Consider the following 9,822-nt stretch of genomic DNA (forward strand, 5'->3'; position numbering starts at 1 on the left):
GTCCGAGTTTTCGCCGGTGAAAAGTGAATACAGGACCCTCTACTCCCGTTTTAAGGGGCGAAAAAATACGGGACATGTTAGACATGCTCTTATAATCCATCTTTTGAGGAACATGTTCGTTTAGGCCCGTTTCTGGCCTGTCGACCATTCTCTCTTTCTCTCAGGGAATTATTTCCATAGATCGGATGGAGAGATTATTTTTCCAGACCGAGTCTGAAGAAAATTGTTGGGGTGGGCTGGTTCATATTCCCGCCAGGGGCTAAACGAAGAGCAAAATTTTGCTAAGCTCGAATAATTACCGGAAACTGCTGGGCGTCCCCCGGGGGATCTTCCCCAGCCCCCGGGTCCCCAGTCGTCGGATCAACCATTTTAACGGTTAGATTTGCATGTAGCAAAAAAAACATCTCCGCAGCAAAAAATCACCCCTGACTGAAGCAAAAAACGGTTCGTTCAGAAAAGAAACTAAAAAAGCTGGGCTCGCCGGAGACCACGTAGCAAAAATATTACGCAGATGTAGCAAAACCGCAAATAAATTGTAGCAAACTTTTTTATTCATATGTTGCAAATTCTCTAAAACATCAACGGAGACATCGCCTGCAGCCGGCAGCAACGCCGTCCGAGGTTGTAGCAACTCCGTCCGTCAAAGACAGCAAACGCCACAAGCTGCGAGCAACGCCCTATGTCTATGGTAGCAAAAATCCACCCTCCGCCGGAAAATCGTAGCAAACCCAACCTCGTCGGAAAATCGTAGCTTAATTTTGTACCAAAAGTAGCAAAACAGTTTTAATAATTGTAGCAAAGAAATATACTATTGTAGCATCGTGGCTTCGTAGCACTTTGAGGTAGCAAAAATAGCAAAATTATATATCTATGTAGCTAGTGGAGCAAAGTCCCCAAATCAGGACACCATCAACCACGGCGGTAGCAAAACAGAGCATTAGCAAAGTCGGCCGTCTCTTGTAGCAACCACGTCCACCGCTGGAAGCACGCCCACCCCGCCTGCAGCCCACCGCCCTCCTCTGCAGCAGATTCATGGCGGCGACGGCCTCCCCGAGCTGTGCGCGCGGGGCTAGAGCTTCATGGCGACGGGCAGAGCTCGTGCCCGAGGTCGAGGAGGAGCTCCGACAGCGCGGCCTTGGCGCGGACGTGAGCGGCGGCCGGACGGTGCTCACGCGAGGAGGACACAGACGGCCGGAGCGGGTCGAGGTCGAGACGAGCAGGGAGGGGCGACGGGGGCGGGAGAGGAGCTCGAGGCCGGCGCGGGAAGGGGAACAGCGGCCGCGCGCGTTGGCGGGAAGCTGCGCCGGCGAGGGGCTCGGGAGCGGCCGGCGAGGAGGGCGAGCTTTCGGAGGGGGAAATGCACTGAGGTGGGCGGCGCCGACGGGGAGGTGGGTGGAGCGGGCGTGGACGAGAGGTTTCTGGTGAGGAAGAGATAAGGAGCTGACGTGGCTGGTTTTTGACCAAGTGATTGGGGCAAATCGTACGACGCGCGACCCGGAGGCTGCGAGACGCGCAGCCCCCGGGGGAATCTAATCATTTTCCATAATTACCTCGTGGGGCTAGAAACCCCTGCCTGTACGGGATTACACGAACGGGGCCTAATTAGGAAACAGGAAACCGTATAGCACTAGGACTAATCTAATATGGAAACACAATCGAATACGTTTGGTAGCGTAGTCTCCACGCCGCCTTACCGGCCCTGAAGTACTCGTACACGTATTCTTTCCGATCCCTCTCACCCGCGAAATCCAATCCTAGGGTTTCTCGATCGCGATCTGCCGAACCGATCCTCGAAACCCAGCAATGGCGCTCGCGGCAGACTCCGCCGTCCTGGACCGCGACGACAAGGGCCCTCGGGCGGTCCGCCTGTTCGCCTGGCTCGTGGAGGCCGAGTCTCTCTACTGCGCCACCGCCGCCTCCCGGCCCGCCGAGAACGACCTCGTCAGGAGCTTCCGCGGCGGCGCGACCCCGGAAGTCCGGATCGTCGACTTCCTCGAGCTCATCCAGCGCTACCTCCACTGCGAGGGAAGCATCTACGTCCTCGCGGCGGCGCACCTTACTCGCTTCATCCGCAGCCGCGCCGCCCGCGAGGCGGGGATCCTGATCGAGCCGTCCACGGCGCACCGCCTCGTGTCCGTGGCGCTCCTCGTCGCCGCCAAGTTCGCGAGCGCTCCCTATCTCCCAAACAGCCAGAAGGTGCTCCCGGTGTGCTCGCGGCAGTCCATCCGGCCGGCCGAGTTCGCCTCGCTCGAGCGGTCCTTCCTTCGCGCTATCGACTACCGCCTATTCCTCAGTGACGAGGAGTTCCTCAAGTTCTGCGGCCGCCTCGAGGACGCGCCGCGACGCACCAAGAAGAGGAAGGCGGCGCCGGTGGAGGAGCCCCGCCGTGTCCGCGCTTCGCCTGGCATCACGGCCTCTTGATCGATCAGGTGGTTTCGTTACTCTCTCGATTATCCGCGTTCGATTTCTTGTCCTACTCGAATCTCTAGTTCGTTCGTTCTTTTGGAATGTTCTGTTTCTGTCTTCGGTTTACTGGTTATTTACAGGTCGAAGATGGAGGGAGGCGCTACTACACTCTACAGCAGCTGATGGAGTCTAGTCGATCGATGATCCAGTTACCTGAGGAGATGAATGATGTCTGAGTCCATTGAGTCACCTAGTTGTGTCTGAATCAGTCGAGTCAATGTTGAGTCGTTAAGTAAAGTCAGCTCGTTGTGTCCGAGTAAGTCGAGTCAATGTTGAGTCGTTGAGTCACCTCCCGAGTCAATGTTAAATCGTCGAGTCACTCGAGTCAATGTTGAGTTGTTGAGTCACCTAGTTGTCTCAGTCGAGTCAACGTTAAGTCGTCGAGTCACTCGAGTCAATGTTGAGTCGTTGAGTCACCTAGTGTCCAAACACTTGTTTTGTTACAATTGTTTGGAAAATAATAGTCCCAATACTTTCTGTGTACTCCTTGCGAAGGATTCAGAGTTGGATAAATAAGCTATATATTCATGAGCTGTGTAATGCTTGTGCAAGATTTAATAAAGTTGAATAAAGACTCTAATTTTCCCTATGTGTATGACCACTCTTGTCTACTTGGCACTAGAGCTACAAAATTATGTAGATAATCTCAAATTATAGCACCAGCTGCTCCAGTGAAATCATCAATGTTGAATGCAGCATCTAAGTTTAGTTTCAAAAACTTTGCTCTTGGTTTCTCCCACGTCTTCCTCACCCTATTTGAAGGCCGGTAAAGCTTATGCAAGATCTGCAGCTAAGGCACGAATAGACATAGCATAACTAGGGGCTGCACGAATAGACATAACATAACTAGGGAGACTAGTGTTGTGTTTGGTTGCAATGAATTGGGCTCTGAATTGGAGAATCTAGAATTGAGGGCCCAATTCTGTTGTTTGGATGTGCTAGATATTGGTGTGTGGAATTGCTGCCAATTCTAAGCGCAGGCCCGCGCGAGGCAACTTATGTCGTGCCCCAATTCAGAGCTCCCGACCTCCGTATTCCCTCTGAATCTAGCGACGGGCTCGTCTCTCCCGAAAAAGAACGAGGCGCTCCTCCGCGCACCTTCGAATCGCCGGCCGCCAGGTACATCGCCGCCCCTCCTCTCCCTCCGTCCCCACTCCGGTCGCCCTCCTCCGCCCCTCCCATCCCTCTCCCCCTTGGTCCTGGCATTGACACGTACGAAGGTCCTGGCATAACGAGGTGTATTTGGAGTTGACACTTACGAAGGTCCTGGCATTGGCTCTTACAAGCAGTGTTCCAAATTCTGGTAAAATCATTGAAAACTATATATTTCTTACTAAGGATTCAACATTAGATAATCCTTCTTCTAATACGTCCCTGTAGCCGCCGCCTCTTGAGAAAAGCCCTAGCCGCCCCGACTCAGCCTCCATAGATCGGTTCCCCCTCCTCCGGTCGGCTTCCCCCTCCTCCGGTCGGCTTCGCCGGCGTCGGGAGGAGTGGGGAACCCGATCTATGAGTGGAGTTTTCAATAAAAGTAGTCTTTTCAGTAGTCTATGTTAGGTTTTTGGTCGCCGTTTTCTTGTTGGTTTTCCCGCAATGGAGATGGCATCGTCTGCAATAAGTGATCTTCGGCCTTTCGTTCGACGACGAGATCTCCTTCCCGACGTCAATGGTGGTGCTGAAAGATTACAATTATCTAGGTATGGGTGTTCAGATCTTACTTCGCCAGATCGATCTTGGATCTTTTCTCATGGTTGCCGCGAGGAGGATTATCCTCGCAGTTCTTGTCCCGGTTGCTACGTCCTCGATAATGGTGATTCGTATTCTCGGCTCTCCATCAACGTCGACAAGGCAGATTGATTTTTATTCTCTGACATACTGGTGTTGGTACTCTTGCCGATGTTGATTGACTACTTTAATGGTTGCGCGCGTGCACGCAGCCTTGGCATTGCCGCTCAAATTAAAATTATGGAGAACCTTCGTTGGTATTTACAAGTCTATGGTTTGTTATCTATCTTTGGCTGCCTTCAGAAAAGTACAAGATTATGTCTTGGAAGAAGAAAGAGTTTGAAGACCTCGAAGATTTGCTAGTATCTTTTAGACTTTATTTTGTAATCGCTGGAGACAGCTCGTGTATCTCTACCATGTACTATTTGTTATTATGAATATATGTGATTGTCAAAAAAAAAAGATAATCCTTCTTCTGCCACATGATTCTAGCTTGTGCAACAATTCTTACTATGTGTATTGTATGATCGCGCATCACAGTTTGTCAGGTGTAACATGAGAACCCCTCCTCAAACAAATGAGAATCTGCAATCTCCATGGACTATATTATCAGCGACTTGGCCTGCTTCAAGTGTAATCTTCTCAAGGGAAGGGAACAACTATCTCAAGGTTAAGAGAACCAGCAGCTGGTTTACAAAGCCTTGTTTGTATTTAAAAAAAAAAACATCAATTTATCGTGATGACTCTCTCTCTCGCCCCCCTCTCATCAAATGGTTTCGCCTGTCGATAGGAATTGTTCCCACTTGATAACCTGACTTGTATAATTTAATTAAAGCATATCTAAGAAAACAAGATTTGATGTGGGTGAGTCACGGAGCCAATCCAAATAGTGACCGCACTCACATATTCTGTGTAACCAAACACTTCATCTTTGCTCAACAATGACTTCAACTTGCACAAGACATTCTGGAGGAACCTGCAGGTCAACTTTCCAGGGTAAAAGCTTAAAGGTCTCAATGAGAAGTAACAAATGTCATTGATTACCTATGTAGCACTACTAATTAAGTGATGCTGTAATAAGGTCGAAAGTGAAACAATGACGATGAAAAGGTTCAGAATGAGCATGTCAGCAACTCTCAATGGCAGAACTGCCATAACGAAAGACAATACAGAAATTCAGCATGCTGATAGCACTAATGAAAGCCCAATTGTATTCAGCAGTCACCACCGCACCAGCCATTGCACACAGTATCAATTTTTGCCCAGTGAATCTGAATTAACAGTTAAGCTAGCTGATAGCGAGTGAGTTGCATCCTGATCAACTTAATGACAAACTTAGGCTGAAACGACAAGCTACCGAGGTAGGAGTAGGAGCATCAAGCACTAGCAGTCGATACTCGATAAATTCACCGCAAATATTGAACACAGTGCCATCCAGATCCAGGGTGAAGTTCACTGTTTTTTGATACGCTTCTGGTCTTTTCATACGCGCTCCTATATGAGTCGGCGAGTGCAGGTCGATCAAAAAACAGTGAACTTCACCCTGGATGGCACTCTTGGGGCCAGCTTCGTCAACGCCAGGGCTCTCGCATGCTCGCGCCTTTCCCCGTCGCCGTGCTTCCGCCACCGAAGCAGGCGGACCCGCAGCCTCACCAGCCCAGGTGACGTCCGCAGCAGAACCATGGCGAGTTCAGTCAGCTCCGGTTCCCCACCGAACCCTCTGATGGAAATCCTACGCAGACTCCTGGCCAGGCAACCCTCAGGCCACATGATGTCTGGCTCCATCTTTGCCAGCGGCAGATCTGCAGATTGCTTCTCACCCAAAACCTGCACCCAGTGAAACGTCCATGAAAAACACATGAAGTCATGAACGTAGTTGGCTGCAAGTGAATATACCTCGAGCTTTAGAGTTTTGATCAAAGGACAGGCTTTTAGTAGATAAGAGACTGAAACAATGTTGCCGCTCCAAGAATTCAGAAGCAAAAGCTTGATGGTTTGCAGACCCGCGAACCTACGGTCATGCCGCAGCTGTTCAGGAGACACCTGAGAAAAAAAAATCTCAATTCCTTGAGAACCAAGTTGATGAACTGGCATGACATCCTTCTGACAGAGAGATAAGGAGCTTGACGTACCGCAACAGGTGATGGGAACTGCAGGAACAGAGTCTTGAGCCCAGGGAGAGCGCCCAGGCAGTCCAGGGGGCACTGGTTCTTTCGCACGAAGAGAAGCTTCAGCATGTGAAGGAGCGGTACATGCACATAGTCCACTGCAATCCGCCTACCGGAGTAGCGAAGCTGGAGTAGTGCCGGTGCATGAATTCTCATGCTCTGTAGGTTTTTGCAGCGCTCCACAGCCAGGTGCTGGAGCCGTGCGTGCACGACGTGCAGCTGGACGATCCGGTGGCAGCAGATGATCACTACCTTTGTCAGGGCCCCACAGAGGTCAATCAGGATCCGTACTTCCATGTCGGTCACCGAGACGAACTCCAGCTTGATACACGCCATCAATGTGAAAGGGCTTGCTGGACCCATCTCAGGTGCCACCTTCAGGCCGCAGTTTTTGAGACACAGCTTCCTCATCTGGGAGCCCACAGATGCAATGCTCTGCAACGGGAATTCGTACGGTTCCACATGGCTTCCTCCCATGGCTTCTCTGCTACTCTTGCGGGCAGTGCGGAGCACGAACAGACTCACCCGGGTCGTGCTCTCGGCAAGCACCGTCCACCAACGGTCCACCTCGTTGGCATGGGCACAGGTCAGATAGGGAAACCACAGACTGAACATATCAACTCCGGCGGTGCCACGAGTTAGCAGCATCGTGTCCACCTTCCGTATGAACTCGGCTGTGCGTGCCTCGTAGAGTTGACGGTTGGTTTCTTCTTCTTGGATGTCATCCACGCCGACGGTGCGGGCGTTGATTACAAGCTTGGGGACGCTCTTCCAAAGGTGCCTCCATCTGGCAGCTAGGCAGCTCGTGGTAGCGGCATCACGGATCGGTAGCCGGGAGAGGATGCAAACAAGGATCTCGTCCGGTAACACGCTGATCCAATCGGCATGATCACCCTGCACACAGAAGCAATGGGCGGCTGGTTAATCAGCTATTTGTCACTGATCGATGTAGTATTCTTGATATCCGATAGTCAGACCTGAGCAGCGGAGTGGTATGTTTCCTCGCAATGCGTGACCATGTTTTTACTCAGCAGCGACAGACGAAGGGCCTAGCCGACCTGCGGTAGTGGAGAAGTTTTCATGGTCAGTGGATGGGTGGGTTGCGAGTTGTGTGCATAAAGAGATCATGTATTTCAGCTCCTGTGCTTTGCATTTTAAAAGAAGTACAATGAATCATATAGCAAGACATAACAGAGCAATAATTTAACTTACCAAAACAAATGCTTCAAAAGGGAAATTGATTACATGAAACATATTGCATTTCATAATACTAGAATTATCTGTCATCAAAGAGCAGACACAACTTTATATATTTACATGTTGCTTGCAGTATTCATTTCTTCTCCACCATTACTAAGGACTTGTTACTAGATGTCTAGATCACCAACTCAGAAAATGATGGGATACTGGTTAGAATGGTTTAGGTAGCAAACTACTTGTCCTATTACCATAAACAGACTGAAAAAACTTTAAATTCTTTAGGTGATACTCATATTGCTACTACTGACATTAAATTTCCTGAGAGATACTGCACTAACAGCAGTATCAATATTTTTACTAAATGTCACCACTGTGATTTCAATCCATAATCTTAATGCATACAGAGGAGATGCAATCAGATAAGTTTTCCCAATAAATATAAGCAAAATTATCCTGAAACAGATGGCATCTGAGATCAAGAACTGACGTTCACACAGTTTCAACAGATTTCAGAAACCCAAATAAAGCCCAAGATACACGATCTTATTAAGGAAACACACACAAAAAATCAAGCTACAGATATACACCAATGGAAGACATTAATCACCGTGAAGTGTAAAGGTACTTGCTTAATAAAGCAATACATAAAGCAAGTAAACATTAAGATGCAAGTATTTTACCCTTCTCCAGAAAAAAAAAGAGATTGGATTTGACAAGCATCAAGCTAAAAGGAATCGTGTTATAGGCAGAATAACCTGTCTCCAGCAGGAAAAAAGAAAACAAATTTCTTCCACTCTAAATATTATGAGAAAACTAGGATAACGTATTCCCTAAAAAATCAACCCAGCCATAGCTTGGCAGCCTTGAAGGCAACAAAATTCTCCAAGGAAAGCAAAATGCAACCATTAGCCATTTACCATATGAGAATACCACATATATTACCAGACAGGTAAAATGAGCATAGTTACATAGGGCGATACAGATAGCAAATAAAAAATACCAGGCAGAGATATTCAGTTAACCCAAGTAACAGTGTTGCTTCCAATCCTTGGTAAAGCAAATTTTCTGGGAAGAGTAACTTGAGAACAGCTAAGCCCGCAGCAGTTTAATTTGACAGAAGTGTGAGACCATAGCGAATAGTACCCCCAAAAAATCAACCCAGCCATAGCTTGGCAGCCTTGAAGGCAACAAAATTCTCCAAGGAAAACAAAATGCAACAATTAGCCATTTACCATATGATGATACCGCATATATTACCAGACAGTTAAAATGAGCATAGTTACATAGGGTGATACAGATAGCAAATAAAAACTACCAGGCAAAGATATTCAGTTAGCCCAGATAACAGTGTTGCTTTCCATCCTTGGTAAAGCAAATTTTCTGGGAAGAGTAACTTGAGAACAGCTAAGCCCGCAGCTAGCAGTTTTATTTGATATAAGTGTGAGACCCTAGCGAATAGTACCCCAAACGATCACCCAACAAAACGCCGCGGAGATGTGCGACGGTTCGTGGTGACAAGAAACCCGCGGAGCAATCACAACAATCCGCCCGCAAAATTCCACAAACATTCCAACCTAAACCTTGGCTAAACCCCCAAACCCCTAAGAAATTCCCCACCACTGGCTGTCACTCGGAAACAATAGCCCCCGGCCGGCGGCCATTAGCGAGCAGGAGCACCGAATTTAGGGAGAAACCCGCATTGCGGCGGCCGGAAGCCCTAGATAGAGGAACTGAAGCATGAGGCTTGAGGCATGGAGCGGGCCGGGGGATGCGATCGGAGATGAGGACTTACGCGGGGTGTGATCGGAGAGGCGTTGACTGCCTCCCCTCGGTCGCGCCGTCTCTATCCCTTTCCCGTACTACCTTGGAGTCCCCGTCTCTCTGCTGGGCTTTCGCTTGGTACAAGCAGAGGTTTTCTGCTGGGGGATGCTCGGGCCAGTGAGCAGAGGAGACGTGAGGCTGACACGTGGGGTCTTGTTGGACGTGGGCAGGGTCGGCGCCTCCTGCGTGGCCGCCCAGGCATTTCTTGCTTCCTCATCCCTGCCCTAGCGCCGTCCTTTTCAAGCCGCGGCTCGCTAGAAAAGGTGCTACCGCTTGCGTGTTCTGTTTCAAGCCGCGTGATGGATATGCTGTACATCCGGTCCGGTGAACAACTTTTTACAGAAAGAAACTCTCGGTCAAATGTACCCATCGTAGATACGTAAGGCGCACATGCCAACGAGATGATAGAGGAAGGTGGCCGGGAGATTTGGGCGTGATGGGT

At 49.3% G+C, this 9,822-nt stretch overlaps 2 protein-coding genes across 2 annotated transcripts; one reads left to right on the forward strand and one right to left on the reverse strand.

The window, feature by feature from the left end:
- The first annotated feature begins 1,681 nt into the window (after positions 1-1,681).
- Positions 1,682-3,055, forward strand: LOC127333699 (cyclin-P2-1-like). Its single transcript, XM_051360105.2, has one exon. It carries the CDS (start codon positions 1,804-1,806, stop codon positions 2,419-2,421), a length of 618 nt encoding a protein of 205 aa, XP_051216065.1. The 5' UTR covers positions 1,682-1,803; the 3' UTR covers positions 2,422-3,055.
- A 2,241-nt stretch (positions 3,056-5,296) lies between these two features.
- Positions 5,297-9,563, reverse strand: LOC127333698 (F-box/LRR-repeat protein 13). Its single transcript, XM_051360104.2, has 5 exons — positions 9,352-9,563; positions 7,337-7,417; positions 6,324-7,253; positions 6,088-6,234; positions 5,297-6,018 (listed from the first exon to the last, which is right to left on the reverse strand). Exons 2-5 carry the CDS (start codon positions 7,376-7,378, stop codon positions 5,713-5,715), a joined length of 1,425 nt encoding a protein of 474 aa, XP_051216064.1. The 5' UTR covers positions 7,379-7,417; positions 9,352-9,563; the 3' UTR covers positions 5,297-5,712.
- Positions 9,564-9,822: the final 259 nt, after the last annotated feature.

The sequence above is a fragment of the Lolium perenne genome, chromosome 2 (genome assembly GCF_019359855.2).
Source record: "Lolium perenne isolate Kyuss_39 chromosome 2, Kyuss_2.0, whole genome shotgun sequence".
Taxonomy (NCBI): Eukaryota; Viridiplantae; Streptophyta; class Magnoliopsida; order Poales; family Poaceae; genus Lolium; species Lolium perenne.

Excerpts from the sequence above, each read along its gene's own strand:
- LOC127333699 (XM_051360105.2), top strand. The coding sequence starts at position 1,804 with ATGGCGCTCGCGGCAGACTCCGCCGTCCTGGACCGCGACGACAAGGGC.
- LOC127333698 (XM_051360104.2), bottom strand. The coding sequence starts at position 7,378 with ATGGTCACGCATTGCGAGGAAACATACCACTCCGCTGCTCAG. Across the intron at positions 7,254-7,336 it reads CATACCACTCCGCTGCTCAG|GGTGATCATGCCGATTGGAT; the intron begins GTCTGACTATCG and ends TTCTGTGTGCAG. Across the intron at positions 6,019-6,087 it reads TCAAAACTCTAAAGCTCGAG|GTTTTGGGTGAGAAGCAATC; the intron begins GTATATTCACTT and ends CACTGGGTGCAG.